General features: G+C 43.8%; 1 protein-coding gene across 2 annotated transcripts in view; it reads left to right on the forward strand.

Annotated features, from left to right (window-relative positions):
* The window catches only part of CERT1 (ceramide transporter 1), a 129,800-nt gene that overhangs the window by 63,103 nt on the left and 47,212 nt on the right, over window positions 1-19,485 (forward strand). For both annotated transcript variants that reach the window (XM_090038078.1, XM_090038079.1), the window contains exon 4: window positions 14,549-14,656. In XM_090038078.1, coding sequence (XP_089894204.1) covers window positions 14,549-14,656 — 108 coding nt within the window. The remainder of the gene's footprint in view (window positions 1-14,548; window positions 14,657-19,485) is intronic.

Consider the following 19,485-nt stretch of genomic DNA (forward strand, 5'->3'; position numbering starts at 1 on the left):
CAATAGAGGAGCACTGCCACTGTTCCCTACTGTCAAACTTCTGGAACTGTGGGGACCCCTGTGGGCTGAATGACAAGTTGTCAGGGCCCAGATCTGGCTTGTGGGCTAGGAGTTGAGTACTCCGGACTATATCCAAAGCTCCAGCAGCTTAATTAAGACATAGTATTAAACCCTGTGTGGATGCTTTTACATTCATTTAAACATAGTTTATTGTAGGTAAAGTGGGTCTCTATGTCTAAAGTTAAGCTTATAATGGACAGACTGTTGGCTTATAACTTTGCCAAATTAAGTCTTGGCTCATATTTTGCATACTAGCAGTTTTCCCACAAGCTGAATTTTAGCCAGTTCTGAGGCCATAACTCATCTTGGCTTTTTATTTAAGGAAAAAAAGAATTAGTAGTTCATATTTGGTTTGAACCAGGGATTTAAGTTTTGGTAAGGGAGTTGCTCTGGTATCAGTGATGTATGGCTTGCAGTCTTCATGAAAATGCATCAAACAAGCCTCTGAAGACTGAAATGGAGGCTTATTGGGGAGCTAGTCATTCAGAATTTTGTCTGCACAACATGTTCTTTCCACACACATCATCCTCACAGATGCTTAAGTATGATCCATCCCGGATCTGTAGGGGCTGAGCAGAACTTTCATTGCGGTTGCCTCTCCTGCTTGTTGGGGACACCAGACAAGGACATTAAAAACATGCTCCTGGTACATCTTAAGCAGAGTGGAAGTTAGTTTAGCACAAATGTGAAGAGGCAGCAGTTGATAGGGTGTAGAAAATTGGAAGTGGGTTGTGTGTGTGAAGGAGCAGATGGGAAGTAACAGTTGGAAGAAGATGGGAAAGGGCATAAGGGACAGAAGGCATTAGAAGTAGCAGAGACCACCCTGGGGAGGAACTGAAGTAAAAAGGTTTCTGTGTACTCCATAGAGCATGTGGTTGTTCCAGAACCTGGGGAGATTATGCTTAGGGGCAACGAACACAGGTTCATTGGAGGCAGGTCCTGTCAGACCAACCTGGTGGCCTTCTATGACCAGGTCACAAAATCCTTAGATGCAGGGGTAGCAGTGGACGTAGTCTTTCTGGACTTTAGGAAGGCCTTCAACATGGTCTCTCTCCCCATTCTCATTAAAAAACTAGGGGACTGTGGCGTTGACACCTACACAGTCAAGTGGGTCACTAACTGGCTGGAGGGCTGCACCCAGAGAGTGGCAGTGTATGGGTCCTTTTTGACCTGGAGGGATGTGGGCAGTGGGGTCCCCCAGGGCTCGGTCCTTGGGCCCACACTGTTCAACATCTTCATCAGTGACTTGGAGGAGGGGGTAAAAAGCACCCTGTTCAAATTTGCAAAGGGCACTAAGATGTGGGGGGAAGCGGGCATGCGAGAAGGGAGGAATAGGCTGCAATCGGACCTACACAGGTTACAGGGATGGGCGGATGAGAACAGGATGGTTTTCAACACTGACAAGTGCAAGGTGATGTGCCTGAGGAGGAAGAACCAGCACCATACCTACAGGCTGGGGAATTCCCTTCTCATCAGTGCAAAGGCAGAAAAGGATCCTGGAGTCATCATTGATGCCAAAATGAAGATGGGCTGACAGTGTGGGGATGCAGTCAGGAAGGCCAACCGCACATTGTCATGCATCCACAGATGCATCTCAAGCAGATCTATGCGATGCTGGTCAGGCCGCAGTTGGAGTACTGCATCCAGTTCTGGACGCCGCGCTTTGGGAGTGATGTGGACAACATGGAGAGAGTCACTCACATGATCAGGGGGCAGCAGGGCAGGCCCTACGAGGAAAGGCTACAGGACCTGAACCTGTACAGCCTCTGCAAGAGAAGGCTGAGGGGGGATCTAGTGGCTGTTTACAAATTAGTCAGAGGGGACCAGCAGGCATTGAGGGAGTCCCTGTTCCCCCGAGCACTACCGGGAGCGACTAGAAATAATGGTCACAAGCTGGCAGACTAGACATCAGGAGGCGCTACTTCACCATCAGGGCGGCTAGGATCTGGAACCAACTTCCAAGAGAAGTGGTGCTGGCTCCTACCCTGGGGGTCTTTAAGAGGAGGCTAGATGAACACCTTGCTGGGGTCATTTGACCCCAGTACTCTTTCCTGCCATGGCAGGGGATTAGACTTGATGATCTGCTCAGGTCCCTTCTGATCCTACCAACTATGAAACCTGGAACTGACTCCCAAGATCGGTGAATTTCAATATGCTTTTGCTTTCAAGCAAATATCTATGAAAACCCTTGACAAAAATCTTATCTAGTAGTGACTGGTTCAGAACTTAATGCAAGTAAGGGATCGTCATAGCTGATTGGAATTTCTGTCCATCACAAGCAGGATTGCCAATCCTCCTTGTATGTATGTATGTATGTATGTATGTATGTATGTATGTATGTATGTATGTAATTTATTTCTGACCATCAGCAGCCTTTTTACTGACAGCCAGCCTTTTGTCAGTTTAAAAAAAAAAAAAAAATTTTTATTGACATGCTTTTACCTAATGTAAATGTAATTTTCTATCAGGCCTTGGATATCAGTGGCAAGGATGGGGTTCATATGTAGGCATTTTAACATCAACCATATTACAACATTTTGGCTGTCAGTATGCAGACTATCAGTAAGAAAAATAGTTGCTCTTGGGTTGGCAACTCTGCTCAACTGCAGCAGTGGTTTTATATATCATGCTGCCCCTGTCCTGGCATGGATCCCCACCTACTGCTGCTTGGTCCCCCGTTGCACCACTTCCCTCCTGCCTGGCCCAGGGCTACATGGTCCTGCATACCTTTGGAGGAAGTGCTGATCAGTCACCAACAGGTGGTAGCTAAGACTTGCTGCAGCGCGGGGGGCGGGATGAAGTTCCAGTGAGCCAGAAAGCCCTGACAGTTTACACCAGGGCTTGAAGCATTACTTCTGTTTCAGCACCAGGTGGCAATGCTCTGCCCTCTGTCCAGCATCAACACCTGACTGTAGTTTCAGTCTGACATGGATCTTGAAAAGAGCTCGGGGCTTGTTAGTAAATACAAAATGGATTATCTGTTTACAGACTTGTCATGCTTTTAGTTTGTGTTTTCCTGACTTGTCCATAAACTTGTGGATGGTTGGCAACCCTGAACAAATGACCAAAGTTGAGCAAATTACTTTGGTACTGAGCCTTGTCACTTGAATTTGGCATGGCATATTTTCTAGAGTGCCATGGCCTGCGATCAGTTGACAAGCTAACTTCAGTAAGGTATCTCTGAATCATTTTGGAGAAGATTTGCTGGAAAGTTGTTTGGGTATCTGAACAAATTCAGCTTCTTGGTACAGTTAGAAATTGCACCTTGCTTGGAGTAAAAGTATAGTATTATATTCTTCTCATTTAAGCTTCAATGTGATGCCAACAGCTACAAGTTGGTTAAAAAAAGTGGTGCTGTTTGGATAACGAAGGGTTTGAATAACCGAAAACGTGCTGTATTTAAACCAAGTAATAGTCAGTTATGCAGTTGTGTCCTGCAAACAGGCTTTGAGGAGTTGTCACTTGTATGGTTTTACTGCTTCTGTGGGGTCTGCATTGCTCTATTACCCTCTACCATTCATGTGCACCAATGCTTATTTTGCATGACTCTTCCTCTTGATTCAGTGAGGACTGTTTAGTCTGAAAATGACTGCACAATTTATATACATTTCTGTATACATTTTTTTTTCTGGAAAGAATATGGGGGATTTATTGGAGAACTCATTTCTGTACATCTTGCAAATGTTCTCCTGCTTGCTTAACTTTTATTTTTGCAGAACATGCACACCACCAATGGTAAATGAAGCAAATGGTATTTCAAGCAAGCCTAAAATTCAGCTACCTTTCCTGCTTTAAATAACCAAGTGTTTTATGCATGTGTGTCTGTTTAATTAACTTTGGATGCATCTACACATGCAATTAATTTGACTGGTTATACTATGGCTCAATTGGAGTCAAAATAAACTAATCATAACATCACTATCTACACATGTTTTTAAGCACAGTAATATACTGTGCTGCTGGATACCACTTGTATTTGATGGGATTATCTGGAAGTGCAGTAAATTTAGTCTATTGCGCCCTCATTGCTGCGTATATGTAGATGGCGGCACTACTGCTCAGCAAATTGGTCTGCTGTGCAGTAAAGCATCTCATTCATGAATGGTCTGTAAGGTGGATAAAAAGCTAGCTAGATTGTTGGGCTCAACAGCTGGTAATCAATGGCTCAGTGTCTAGCTGGCAGCTGGTATCAAGTGGAGTGCCCTAGGGGTTGGTTCTGGGTCTGGTTTTATTCAATATTTTCATTAATCTGGAAGATGGGATGGATAACACCCTCAGCAAGTTTTCAGATAACATCAAGCTGGAGGGTATAGTAGGTATGAAGGAGGTTAGTGCTAGGATTCAGAGTGACCTAGATATTGGAGGATTGGACCAAAACTAATCACATGAGGTCCAGCAAGGACAAGTGTAAAGTCTTGTACTTAGAATGGAAAATCCCATGCACCAATACAGTCTGAGGGCTGACTGATTGGGCAGCAGCTCTGCAGAAAGGGACCTGGGGGTTACAGTGGACAATAAGCTGTACATGGGTTGGCTATGTGTCTTGTTGCCAAGCAGGCTAACAGCATACTGGGCTGCATTAGTAGGATCATTGCCAGCAGATCAAGGGAAGCAATTATTCTGCTTTTATTTGGCACTGGTGAGGCCACATCTGGAATCCTGTGTACAGTTTTGGGCCCTCCCGCTATAGAAAAGATGTGAACAAGCTGGAGAGAGTCTAGCAAAGAGCAATGAAAATGGTTAGGGGATTGGGGCACATGACTTCTGAGAAGAGGCTGAAGAAACTGGATTTATTTAGAATGCAGAAGGGAAAACTGAGGGAGGATTTGATAGCAACCTTCGACTACCTGAAGGAGAGTTCGAAAGAGGATGGAGCTAGACTGTTCTCAGTGGTGGCAGATGACAGAACAAGGCGCAATGGTTTCAAGTTGCAGCAAGAGAGGTTTAGGTTAAATATTAGGAAGAACTTTTTCACTAGGGGGGTGGTGAAGCACTAGAACAGGTTACTGACAGAGGTGGTGCAATCTCCATCCTTGGAGGTTTTGAAGGCCTGTCTTGACTAAAGCCCTGGCTATAATGATCTAGTTGGGGATGGCCCTACTTTGAGCAGGCAGTTGGACTAGATGACCTCCTGAGGTCCCTTCAAATCTTAATCATCTATGATTCTGTGTTTCCTAGGCTAATGTTTTTTTTAAAGCAGTCAGGCACTCATGTCGTCTTATGGGCCCCTTCCACCTGTTGTGGTGCAGCTCACCTTGGCATATCTTCCTTCTCTGCATTTCTCTGCAGCCTTTCCATAGCACCCAAGTTGCCTGCTGCCTCCCCATCCAAACGTGATCTGTGCTGGTGGCCGCTCTCTTGACCTCTACTGAAGTCCTTGCTTACTTTCACTGCAGGTAGGCAACAGTGATGATCAGCGAGCTGCATGAATGGGTGAAAGGGATACATAGCAGAACAGCTAGGGAGACAACAAGCCAGGGCATAAACCAGCTGGTGCAGGGGAACTGGGGGCACCCGCTCTAACTTGACACCTGGGGCTTATGCGCACCAGACTTATGTCCTCACTGGGACCTTCCCACACCCTTAAAAGGATGTTGTAGTACTGCAGTTAAGAATCACGGGTTTAGAAAAACATAGTATAAAGCCATAAAATTAAAAACTCTTATGGTGCATGTGGACATGGTGGCTGAAATATTACCTGTGCAGTATTTAATTTTAAATTTCCTGGACTCTTCAGTATGCAACTAAGTAATCTTGTAAATAGTTTTTTGGATGCTGCAGTACTCAGCTTAATTCCTTATCAGAAGCAAGTGAAGTGGACATAACTAGTTTAAAGTGTTTAAAGGCAGTGCAGTGATGCTGGCACGCAGTGGCCGCCACTGCCACCACACTGCTGGCAACTGCCAGCACACAGCTGCGAGCAGCTGCCCCTACACCACACCTCCATTCATACGTGGCGGTGGCCACCAGCACCACTGCACCACCTCCACTGTGCCCCACGCTGCTTGTCCAGAGCAGGGGTGAGGGCAGAAGTACCCCTCTGGGGGCCTGGCATGTGGGGGGGTCCCCTCACATGGCAGCCACCACCACAGCACTGTGTCCCATGCAACTTTCCCACTGGCTGCAGGCAGGTGGCTTGAGGTGTGGTGGCAGTGGTGGTGGTGGCGGTGGCCATGTGTGAGCCTCCCCTTACCCCCCAGCCCTGCTCCTGGGAGCAGGCACAGAATGAGCTGAGGTGGAGAGCTGGCAGTGCCCCTCACCCCTTTGCCATCACACCCCGGGGCGCACTCTGTCCCTGCCTGCCTGGGTTGAGGGACGGGAAAATGTTTGGCAGAGGAGGAAGCTGCCACTGTTCAGCATTGTTGCTTGTCTGGTTTTCATTGTTACTTTCTGGAGAGACTATCGTAGCTCACCTAACAATATCATCTGTTCTGTGCAGTTATTTTTAGGATTCTCTTTGATCCCACACTTAGTCTTCGGGAAAATTAAACCATTCTAGCCGTGATAACATGAGTAAAGTAATACTGGTTCTATCATTGCCAGCCTCTGTTAGGTTACCTGAGTCTCTTATGTCTGCTACTTTAATTTCCAGGGGGGTGTATATAAAGCTTCCTTTGCACCTCTGTAGCAAGCAAGCAGTTATAAGATAGCACGCAAGCATTCATAGTTACAGAAAATACTTTCCAGATGAGGATATTTCTGTTACCTGATTCCTATTATGCTTACTAAGTGCCTTGTTTTATTTGCCATGTCCTGCCATATTTTTCAACTCTGTCACTTGTGGATGGATGTCCTAAGGTTTTTAAAAAATGTAAACTTCTCTTCTTTGATGCACATTTTAATTTCTTTTCAGTAACTGAAAAAAAAAATAGAAGCACAGAAATCGGACACATCTTTCCTTCACTTCCACAAAAGGTGTTGTAGTTGTTCCAATTTCCATCCATCTTCATTTTTGTTCTCTCTTTTTCCTTGTTCTTGTTCTGCTTCATTTTCTTCATCGTCTTTTGCCTTGCCCTGTATCCTCAAACCTTTTGCCTTTTTATGCTTTTTTTTTTTCTTGGTTTACTCTAAAGTACTTTGATTTTTAAGTCTATGGGGTTAACAGCAGTAGCACTTTAAATCCCAGAAATGCTAATGACTAGCATTATGTTATCTTGATCCAATTTCTGTTTTGCTAGCTCCTACAGCTGGTGCTATATTCGGAAGTGAAGCAGTCTGCTTCTCACTTCTCTGATTTAAAATAGATCTTTCTTAAAATGTTCTGTTTTATATTGGAATGAAGGATGGGGTTAAATCAAGATACTGTCAAAAGAAATCTGTGAAACAGTAGAAAGGAATGGTATGTTTTATTTTATTTAAGTAAAGGAGCTTCCCATGGGTCTGTGCTTCACTCTCGAGCATTATTGACCCACTTTAGGAAATCTTTAATTGGTAGATCAGTGAGCCATGGTGAAGGTCTGTGAAATGATGGCTTGGATGCATTGCGCCATTGTTCTTGCTGAAAACTACCTTTCTTGATGTCTTGTTGCTGCTACCAGCACCTGCACCAGCAAAGCATTACATGAGGCTTTGATCATGTGGCTCTTTTTCTCTCGTTTTTTATTATGAAAAAGCTCTTGAAAAGGAATAATGGACTCCATGCAGAGAGAAATCTGGAGAAGGTTTTGCAGTACGTAAACAATACAGTTTTGAGCATAGCGTGGACTCTAATGAAATTGCATCTGGATATTCAGCATGCTAATTTGGCGTTGGTATTTAATACTGTGTATTTATTGGTTGATACAACTTCAGTGAACAGTTTGTTCGTTTTTAGCAGTGACTATTCTTCTAGTCGTCATGCGGATGGTGACTTGTTTTTTTTTTCAGTTTTTATCCTGATAAATTTAAAGCGAATGGAAGAGGCTTGCTTCAGCGTTCCTTACAGCATAATTGAGTAGTTTCTGCAGTGAATTGCTAATGATGTTCTGCTTTGCAAGACATAAGTGCAGCCATAACCTGTTGTGGTTTAGATGTTGCAGTAGTAGAATGGTGGGGCTTTGCATGATGCATGCTTTCATTACTTTTTCTTTTATTCCGGCTTTGTGCATACACCTGGTAATTTTGCTGCACGATTGTCTGTGCGTCAATTAAAAATACTCTCTTGTTTTTAATAGTTTCCTTCCCCTATGTTTCACTTTTTTTCTACAGTGGTTATTAAAACACAATTCTAATGCAAGTAATTGTTATTGCTATCTGTAAAAGTATGTTCTTTGATTTATATTTTTGTATGCTGCTTAGCCTGCTGAGCTTGTTCTTTGAGTATAAATATTTAAAAATGTTTGTATTTTATTTATTTAGCAACTTTAAGGAAAAAAAATGAGGTTGCTTTCTTGCATTCTGTTTTGAAACCTGGAAATTAAATAAGGGAATTATCAAATACAAGTGCAAATGATTGTCCAATAAATATGTTGCTATAAAGGTATCTTTTTATTTCTGTTTAATCCTCTCTCCACAAACAATATATTTTTAAGTTTTCTTGAGCTTTTATTCTACAATTGAATTCAGTTGTTACTAACATAAGTAGCACTGTATTTCACTGTGTGAACTCAGGTGATTTAAGAGGTAGGGTTTGTGGTTCTTTCACATGGTTGTTTGTTCATTCTTTAATAAACTGGGTTATCATGAAACGAAGAAAATGTCTGCCTCTGCAAGTGGCTATTCCTTTTTCTCTACTATTGTTGTTTTTAGTTTAGCACAAGTTCTGTCTTCCTTAGTCTAAAGATGTCTGGACTGCCTCTGGTAAACCTGAGAATACCTTTTGAGAAGCACATTTTGTTCACTTGTTCCTGCTAAGTGTGTGTCAAGGCTGCAAATTAAACAGCATAGCCAGTTTATCACAGCCTAGAACATACCTCCAAAGGTGTATTCAGGCTCTCTAGCTTTGTCAGTTTTTTTTCATGCATCCGTAGGGCTTCACTAATCAAGCTATAGTGCTTAAATTCTGGTCTTTGAATGCTGAGCAGGAGAGTCAGCAGACTGCTTGATTAGGGACAGACATTACACACACACACACTGGTTTAAACCTGTAACAGAACAGATATTCAGTGCACATAAACCAGTTTGAAAATTGGCTGAAATTGGTATGAGATGAACATGGTTGAATGTAGTTTCAGACTGAAGTGATTTGGCTCAAACCAGTTTATGTAAGGTCTGTCCCAGACCCCTTGCTGATTTTAAGATAAACCAGACACCCCCAGCATTCTGGTGTGCTCTTGGGCTGGGTGGGGCTCTGCTCCACAGCAGGGCTGGCCCTGCCCCTCCACTGTCTAGCCAGAGCAGAGGCAGGGTGTAGCCAGATGCTAGCCTGCCATGGCCCCTGAAGCAAATTTCCCCCTTTCTGCCTCCCTACCTCCCTCTGCTGGCGAACCCTGAGCACCACAGCTGCTGTTTGCCAGCCCCAGCTGCACTTCCATGGCTTGCCTGCAAACAGTCAGGGAATGGAGTTAATGGCTCACTCTGTCCCCTTTCTCCCCCAGGACTTTTGGCTTCAGTCTCTGCCCCTTGTCCGAAGTGGGGAGAGAGGCAAGCTAGTGTGCCAGGTGGCAAGTGTTGACAAAGACCTGACAGTCGCATCATACATGCTGATTAACAGTTAAGAGAAGTTGCAAACAGCTTCATCAAAGAATGCAGAGAGCTACAATTACATTATAAAGCCTTTCTGAATGCCTGGCTATAAGGGCATATAAAAAACTAGAACTCTTGGTTCCAAAATGTTACCTTTTATTAGACCAACTGGAAAATGGCAAGAAAATTTTCTACAAGCTTTCGGGATTAAAGTCCATTCATCAGGCTCTGGGAAAAGTGTAGATGGTACAAGAGGGTAAAAAGTCCCCATGGGTAGGAAATAAACTTCATTGTTGCATAGAAGGAGCTGAAGATGGAAGGCTATCCCTCTGGGTCCATGAGAGTATTTTTGTGAGCTGTGTTGAGTAGCTCTTTGTGTAGATCACGTAGAATTCCTTCCCCAGAGGTGTCAGATGGCAGGCACGGAGGTAAAAAAAAAAAAAAAAAAAAAAAAAAAAAAAGTCTGTCTTGTTCCGTAATGCAGTTTAAAATCCAAAATCAGCTACATTTTGTCATCTTCCATGTGTAAGGGGTGTACTTGGTAGCTGTGTTGATCCGAGACAAAAAGACATATAAAAAACTAGAGCTCTTTTGGTTCCAAAATGATATCGTTTATTGGACCAACTGGACAATGGCAAGAAAATTGTCTTGCCATTGTCCAGTTGGTCCAATAAAAGGTATCATTTTGGAATGAAGAGTTACAGTTTTTTGTATGTCTTTTTGTCTCAGCCTCTCGGACATGTTCCAGCATCCCCCGGCTTCTGACTTGAGCCACTTGAGCATGTCTGTCCAGTGATTAATCAGTTTATGGTGTGCATCTTAGACTAACTTCCAAGGGGTGAATCAATTCAGGCGTGGGCTTTTTTGTATGTCTGTCCCTAGCCCTTGTCTGTATGCTTCCACACTCATCATAGAAGCAGCATGGATACTCTCGGGGTATAGTATGAGAAGCTGTTATATCTATTGATAGACCAAAAATCCGTCACTTATAAATTCAGGCAGTCTTTTAAGATATTACTTAAATGATTTTTGTTGTTTCTTTAAAGTCATTGCACAGTAGTTATGTGCAAAAATGGGGAGCACTGCAGTGGTGATAAATGAGTATTTGAAGATGAGAATAAAAATTGTATTTGGCAAATATATTTACAAACTTGCCAAATGTAACTAAATCATCTACTTGTAAGTCAAATTCTAAAATAAACAGCAAAAATAATTCTTAAATATGAACTCGACAAAGTGCAGAAATCAGGTTGCTAGTGCTCTTTGCATGTACTTCATGAAAACACCTTTAAATATGATTTATGGGGGAATATGTTAAGTGTCAAAACCTCCCTAAAATGTATCCTGAATAAATTAGCGGTTTTCTCTAGACTTTAATTATAGAAATGCTGGTCAGCCCCATCTTAATGAACTTTTTTCATTTTTTTTTCACTTGTGTGCTCTAGAATGATGTTAGTGAAAATATGGCACACCATCCATCACCTTATTTAGTTTCCTCTGATCCCTGATCTGTGACCTAAACCTTAACTCCATGTGACCTAACTGGTAGCAAAACCAAATATTTCTGCATTTCCAGACAGATGGCATGATTCAGTTTTGTCAAAGTCTTTACGTTAGGCTTCAGCTCCCATTGAAGTCATCAGCACGGGCTCTTGGGTGCTATGGCAATTGTATTGTAAAGTGTAATGCTCTTTTTTTATTTTGCATGTAGATCCTGTTGTTTAAATATGTTCTGTGAAGAAAAAATGAATGGGACAAATGGGAATGACAGTTCAAAAAACATTCAGTTTAGTTAATAAAGCTGACTGCCTAACCTGTAACACCACCAGATTTTGTTGACTTGCTTCCTTACCAGCTTCTTCCTCTTACCTTGGTGTGATCCCCTTATTTCTCTTGACTGTTTTTGTATCCCCCTTCCTTTCTGTGATGCACCTTTACAATACAAATGTGCTTTGAGTCTCTCTTTATCCTCACATTACTGTACTCTTAAACTGTACCACTCTTACCCTTCCCGGTGTGTGTGGGTTTTTCTGGGGTTTTGTAACTTCATCTCTAGCAACTCACATAGAGCTTTGATACTTTTTTACCACCTATTTGTATTTAAGCATATCTTATATAGTTTGGCTTCCACCTTTGTCTGCTTTCACGTAAACCATGCACAACCTCACCGTGACCAAACTCCATACCTCACAATCTTCATCTTTACCTTATTCCCTCTTGCTTTTAATGCCACTGATTTAATATGTAGTCTCCTTTTTAAATATATTACTTTTTGCTTGCTGCTCATTCTTTTCATGTTTCTCCCTGTGCCTCGGTGGCCACTTCTTCAGTAGAACTTTCCTACTCTGGGTTTTAAAGAGCATTGTTGCTTCAAACTTCTCATGTTTTCACTGAATGATCTCATGTACTCATGCTACTTTAACTGCTACACTAGTGCCTTTGTAACTCAAATCTTTATACTCTTAAGGTTTCTTCACTCATCAAATTCTGTATCTTTTTTTCCTTCAGCCCCAGATCTGTTCTCTAGGGGTCCTCTGCTTTCTCCCTCTCCTTTCTCTTAGGTGTATCCAGAACAAGTGTGAACTTGTTCCTGCAGCCGTGTCTTAATCTGTCTTTGTCATGTCATGCTCAATCCATGTTATTTTCACCTCTTACATCTCTCCACTGTTTCAGATTTGAAGCTTCTCTCATCTCCAAGGCCTTTCATAATGCTGTTACTAGTTTTGACTTGGTCTCTTACCATATTGGCCTCAAGCTTCCCTCTCCTTCTCCCCATACATTTTCTTTCAGGTATCTGTTATACAAAGAACATTGCCATTAAACTAGTTTGGCAGAAAGTGGAGTATAGCAGCACCTTTTAAAGATGATCTCATTCAGAAATGCATAAGTTTTCGTAGTAATGCTTCATCAGATAGCATGAATAGACTAGTCTCTTAAGCCACTTACCATATTTACATGAATATAAGATGACCTAGAACATAAGACAACCCCTCCCCCCAACAATTGGATTCTGTATGGGCACTACCATGCATCTTCTTCAGATGGATTGCCCTAAGCTATACTTGTGGCAGGTTGCCATCAGTGTGTTTCCTTAATATAGGCCATATGTAGGCCAATATAGTTAGGGTCAGTGTTGGCTGCATTTAATCAACTTCATAACTGGTTTCCATTGCTGAGCACATGCTGCTTTTTGCAGCATTTAAATGATAGGGAATGTGTTTAATGAAATGTCCTTTTATGGAACTGTAAGATGAGGAGCATTTTTTCCCCCCATGCTGATGTGAGGGTAGGGAGAACCTTATCTTATATTTGAGTAAATATGGTATCTCTTTAGGTGCTTCTGAAGGCCTGTTTTTGTGGCTACACATATAAGAAATTTGACACCTAGCGATGACTGGGTAAGGATCCAGAAATTCAAAACAATCATTATTGACTCCAGGATGAACATGGGCCGACAACGCAAGGTCACGGTTGGCATGGCTAACCGGACCTTGTCATGCATCCACAGGTGCATCTCAAGTAGAGCCAGGGAGGTGATCCTTCCTCTCTATGCGATGCTGGTCAGGCCACAGCTGAAGTACTGCATCCAGTTCTGTACACCCCATTTCAGGAGGGATGTGGACAACATTTGAAAGCCTCCAGAGGAGGGCCACCCACATGAGCTGGGGACAACAGGGCAAACCCTACATTGAAAGACTGCGGGACCTAAACCTGTTCATCCTTCACAAGAGAAGGCTGAGGGGGACCTGGTGACTGTCTACAAACTCACTAGGGGGGACCAGAAAGGTTTGGGGGAGACACTGTTTCCCCTGGTGCCCCTTGGCATGACAAGGAACAATGGACACAAATTATTGGAGAGTAGGTTTAGATTAGACATCCGCAAGAACTACTTCACAGTTAGGGCAGCTAGGAGCTGGAACCAACTTCCTAGGGAAGTGGTGCTGGCTCCTACCCTGGGGATCTTTAAGAAGAGGCTTAATGCCTACTTGGCTGGACTCATTTGAGTCCAGTTTTTTTCTCCTGCCCAGGCAGGGGGTCGGACTTGAAGATCTACGAGGCCCCTTCTGACCCTACTTCTATGATTCTATATGATCAATTTGTATATGCAGCAAAAATATATGTAGCAACATTAACTTGTTCCTGTTCTTCCTCGTTGTTGCTGCTTGTTTCTATTATCTCACATCTTGTGTGGGATCCTGAATTCTTCAGGGTAGAAGTTATAATTATAGAACTTAAGCAATGAGCCCTTCAAGCTCAGTGGTGGTTTTGGTGCTACTGATGTGTACCAGTACCATTACCTGCTTTGCAGATAAGCCTTTCTCTTGGTTTGGTTTTAGTTTTAATTTTTTTGCTGATTGTATTTGAATGGTTGGAAGCTTTGACTCAGGCTGGTGTCTTCTTCAATCTAAAGCTATACTTCAGTTTCACAAATAAGCATGGTAGCTGTAGCTTTCTGTAAGAAGCCTGCTTTTGGATTTAAATGTCCAAGAAAAGGAGTCTTTACGTTTTCCCTGGCCTAACTCAGTTCAACTGAAAAAATATTTCAGATATTGTTATTGCTGAATATTGTGCAGCTCCTAATATTTTTATAATATTTTGTAATTTTGAAGAATAATGTGATTATACCTATTCTGATTTTCGCCTAATTACATAGTCTTTTCAAACCTAGGAAGTCAAAAAGTCTTACCTTTCCTAGCAACTATTCTCAAAGCGTTACATTCAACTATGCACTCAGGATTGCAGAAATACATTGAGTTGCTAAACCCATGCTAATTCCTGGTTTTAAAAAAAATGTTCTGACAGTTTCAGAGGAAATAACATTTCTTTCCTGCTTTCATAATTTTTTCATTACTAAAAGTCTTACCCTGCTTTTTTTCCTCTTAAGACTGAATCTGGCTATGGATCAGAATCAAGTCTACGACGCCATGGCTCCATGGTGTCTCTCGTGTCTGGAGCAAGTGGATACTCTGCTACATCAACCTCATCATTCAAGGTTAGTGGCTGACTTAAACCAAGATTTGTGGACAAAGAAGATGCTTTGGAAATGACTTTATTGCAGTTCCAGCTATAGGGAGACCCTGAGTTATTTAATGCTTACCCATAGAAATGTGAAAAATGAAATATCAGTGAAGTTATTGTGGTTTCCAGACTTTATACTAATTTAATCTGAAAGGTGCCGAGTTCAAGAGGGAATAATAAAGAAAGTGTCTATAGTCCTCCCTGCTCCATCAGTTTTAAACTGTGGTGTATTTTCCTTGAGTAGGACATCACCAAGTAGTATGTGCCAAGATAGCCTGCTATATTCACCAGTGGCATCATCAGTGGGTAGCACCTCTGCTGTTGCATAGTGAGAATTCTAGATGCATAAAAAGCGTAATCTGTCTGTCTGTGTCTATCTGCTGTAACACTCTTGGCGGGGGGGGCATGGCTCCAACCAGTGCTGTGTGCAGAGTGAATTGCCCATCAAGAATGAAGGAGGGGGCAGTGGGGGGGCACAGGCCACCACTGCTGGCCGGGGGATGGGGGTGCAGCCCTGCTCCTTGGAAGTGGCAGCAGTGTGGCATGGTGAGGGCATGGCACTGGCTGGGGGGGGCTCCTCCCCCTCCATCCCCACTGTCATGGTGGCGCTCCATCCCTGCTGTCGTTCTTGGCGGGCAATTCACTAGCGTGCTTTATAAAATGCTCTGTAGGTTAACGGAAAAGGGATCTAAAACCCTGAAAATTTACTTCTAATGTTTAGTATCTAATTCCATCCATGTTGTAGCCCTTGAATGTCAACTCTAAAAGGCAGTTTGGTATTAGTATTCCCCTCACCGCCAACCCCTGCTCCATAACTTGCTAAAGTTACAGAAGATCACTTCTGATCGTTTTGGGGCCCTTCTAGATGTTCAGATAAAAGAATGATAGGATCTGGTGCTCAGTCCAAACTCTTGCACTTGCTGGACTTGTGACTGGGATCCAGCATCAGATCCTATCACTCCTTATAGCTATGCTGATGGGGCTCTGAGTACTCTAACTGATGAGACTTACAACCATGGCAACATGTAGGGTGCTCCCACAGCTAGAAGTCTTGCTAGATGGCTGGATTCCCAGCGGCAGGGGGCATGTTCAAATTTTAAAGCTGGATAGAAACCACCTATGAAGTGGTTTACATTTTCAGCTCTAACTTCATAGCTGGGTAGACCATTTTCTAGTGCAATAGTTGATTTGTATGCGTAGCTAGTCTAAATTTAATTGTACAGTAAACCAGTTCATTGAATAATACATGTAATGTGTAGCAGGGCCTGAGTAAATAGAACCCAGGTCTGTAGTTTTTCAGACGTGGACATTAACTGTGCTAACCAGAGTACTTCATGGCTAGGGACAGGAGTTGCACATAAGCTGGTTTAAGTGATCAGAAACTGGTTTTAACCTGTAACCAGAACAGCAGTTCAGTGCACATAAACTAGCTTCAGAACAGCTGAAACTGGTTTCGGATAAAACTGGTTGAATGTAGTATCAGGCTTAACTGATTGAGGTCAAACTGGTTTATGGAACTTCTGTCCCAGACCCCTTCCTGGTTTAAATTTGGATTGGAGTCCCCCAGCATGCTCTACAGCCCTGGGCTTGGCTGCACTGTCTGTTCCACCCAAGCAGGGTTAGCTCCACCACTCTCCTCCATAGCCAGAGCACTATCACTGCTCTGGCTGGCTGAAAAGGGGGTGGGGGTGCAAAACCCTGATCTGGAATGCAGCATGGGTGCAGCAGCCCTTGCCAGATGTCCCCAGCCCCCTTAACCCTGCCCCCTTGCTGTTCCAGTGACAGGAAAGAAGGTTAGACCCTGGTACCCTGAAGGGAAGGAGTGGTTTAATCCCCCCCATGCAGGGTAGGGGGTTGAAGGGTGCAGTGCAGGCACCGATAGGCTCTGCTCATGCACCTGGAGCCTTGGTAGCCTGAGGAGAAGTGGGGTGGAGGGGAGGGCTTAATCTCCCCATTGCATGCAGCAGTGGTGTGGGTACTGACACGGCTTTGGTTCCATCCCATGCTGAATTTCCGTTCAGGCAGGGCCCATGCTGCAGCACCTGGGCTGAGTCCCTCAAGGAGCAGTGCCTGAGGCCAGTACAGGTCCAGCTGCAGGGAGAGGGCAGGGCAGTGGAGGTGGGGCGTGGGGGAGTTGGAGCTAATCGTGGAGCCCAAACCACCTCTACCTCCTGCTGCAGCAGAGTGACCTAAGCCGGGGTGGCTGTAGGAAGCAGGGGTCAGTGCCCACTGGTTCCTGCCTCCAGCCCTGCATGGTGGCTGCAGTTTGTAGGTGGACTGCAGCTGCAGTGTGGCTTCCTGCCCCTTCCCTCTCCCAGCGGCAGCAGAACAAACCATCACGTGGCAAGTGGAGGTGAGACACCTATTGCTAGCTGCCTGCTCACAGTGGTGTCAGGTAGTCTGAGCAAGATGCTGCAGGTCACCTCTTTCCCACACCCCTGGGCCATGTGGCCAGGCTGGACTGGGTTGCTGCAGTCCATTGCTTCCACCCACTGCTGCCCACGCTCCTGGCCTAAGCACCCAGTGCCTCTGGGAGCAGGTAGTTTGTTAACAGTCCACGTAGGGCTGGAGGCAGGAGGCACCGGGTCCTGTTTGCAACAGGGGGATTAACATCCCCTTTCCCCTCAGGCTGCTGGCGTCTGGTTGCTGCGGCCCCAGGTGCATAAGTGTAGGGTATCTGTACCTGCACCGCCTCCCCTGCATTGGGGGATTAAACTCCCCCTTCACTTCAAGGTATGACGGTCTGGCCACACCTCTGCATCTGCTGCGGTAGCAGTGAGTGAGTGACCGAGGATGGGGGGGCTAGGATGCAGGCCAGGGTGTTGGTTTAAACAGTGCCCCAATCATTGCCCCAATGGACCTGCTGGAGCCTGGCCATGCCCATGCCTTCCCCCATTCAGTTTCCCTTCAACCAAGGATGTGTTCTGGTGCCCCCTAGCTTCTGGACTGAGCCACTGCAGGCATGTAGCTACACTTCCAGAATCAAAAGTGAATGTCTGTTCACTTGTGACTTGGTTCAGTCTATGCAGGTTAGACTAACCTGCAAAGATTGAACCAATTCAGGCTTGGGCTCTTTGTATGTCTGTACTTGGCCTATAAATTTAACGTCATGTACCTGATTTTGACGGTCTTATTTCTGATCATCATAGCATATTTCCTGCCACACCAGAAATAAGAATTTCTCATTTTTTCCATAGTCAAAAATAGGGGTGAAAGCTAACAGCTGGCATTTTCTGAAGGGGTCCCTTAAATCTAAACGCTTCTCATTTTATAGGTTTAGATTTGTATTTTGAAGGGAAAAGATTAAGATTTTTTTTCTGATGACTTATGTGGTAGGTCTGAGTAGTTGCATGCTAATAGAATTTTTTTTTACTTCCTTTAAAAAAAAAAATCAACAATACTTCTTAAGCAGTTAATTTCCCAGTTAAAATAGATACTGTGATTTGACTTGCAAAAATATTTCCCGTTTGGTCTTTTGTCGTGCTTTAATTTCCTGATAGGCTTAATGTTGAGCAATGCACTTTACATTGGGCATAAAGCAACATAAGAGAACAGGGAGTGTAGGTGCACATTTCACTGCTATAGCTGCTTTTGCCTTTTTTGAATATCCAGAAGCACATAAAATTGCGGCATCTTTTAAAATTTAAAAGCCAGTAGGAATGTGCAGACCCCTTTCAGGTTATTTCCAGCTGTCCGAATGGTTGCCACTGCTAATCCGAGTACTTTGCTGGTGATATAGTTTATTGAATAAACTTTTAAATAATAAATCATCATCTTCTCCTAAACTAAATTGTATTGCCCCTCATGCCCTTAAGGAATTTGTGCAACCAAGAGGAGATTCAACAGCGTTGTTCCACCATGGCCTTAGCCAGGTAGATCTGCCTCCCTGAGTTGCTCATCCTGCTACATCAACCTAGATGGAAAAAGAACTTAAAAGCTTCATGTAAAGGCCATGTAAGAGTACACTTGACTGACCTAACACTTTTAAGTATGACTTGAGAAGGAATGTCTAGGATTTCAGCCACAGAGGTGGGAAGCTTTAGAACAGGCTTCCAGAATCTGCCTCTCTGGGAGGCCCACAGTAAGGATTTCCCCAGGCCTGGAATTCCAGAGTTGATAGGCACATACAGGAATCACTGCCTCAGCTTAATGTGAGAGCAACTGAAATGTGCAGCAAGATCCCCCAGAAGGGGGAAGGCACTGGAACAGCAGCAGGGAATTATTTTGGTCAGAGGACCACTTACTAAGTTTTGGCAAGCCATCAAGGGCTGCATGACGGGCTACCCAGGGCAGATTAATATTATTTTTTCTAAATTTTTTAGGGGCCCCGCAGGCCGGATAGAATGGCCTGGCAGGCTGTATCTAGCCTGCAGGCCGCATGTTGCCCACCCCTGCAGTAGAAGGACCAGGCCACTGCTCTTGAGGGGCACCAGCTACATCAGTGATTCTCAGCTTGTTTAACCTGAAGGGCCCCATCCAGATCTTTTCTGAATTTTAGAATCTTAGATCTACCACATGCATCTTTTAGATCTACCACATGCATCTTTTTGGCTATAAGAGTGAAGTATGCTGCTAATTTTAATCCAGAAAAAAAGGGTGCACTAGGTATCAAAAGTTTTTGGGAAACACTAGCCTGGGGAAACTAGCTCTTGTCTGGATGCTTTGGTGTTTTGCTCAATGGTGAGCAGTTGTGAAATTGAGACTCATGCCAGTTTTATGAAGCAATTCCCTGAGAAGCATGTTTGTTTCAGAAAGACCATGTATCCTTGTTTCTAAAGCAGTTTTTCAGCATTTCCACTTCTT

Source organism: Crocodylus siamensis, chromosome 3 (assembly GCF_052110815.1).
Source record: "Crocodylus siamensis isolate JL-2025a chromosome 3, ASM5211081v1, whole genome shotgun sequence".
In the NCBI taxonomy this organism is placed as follows: domain Eukaryota; kingdom Metazoa; phylum Chordata; order Crocodylia; family Crocodylidae; genus Crocodylus; species Crocodylus siamensis.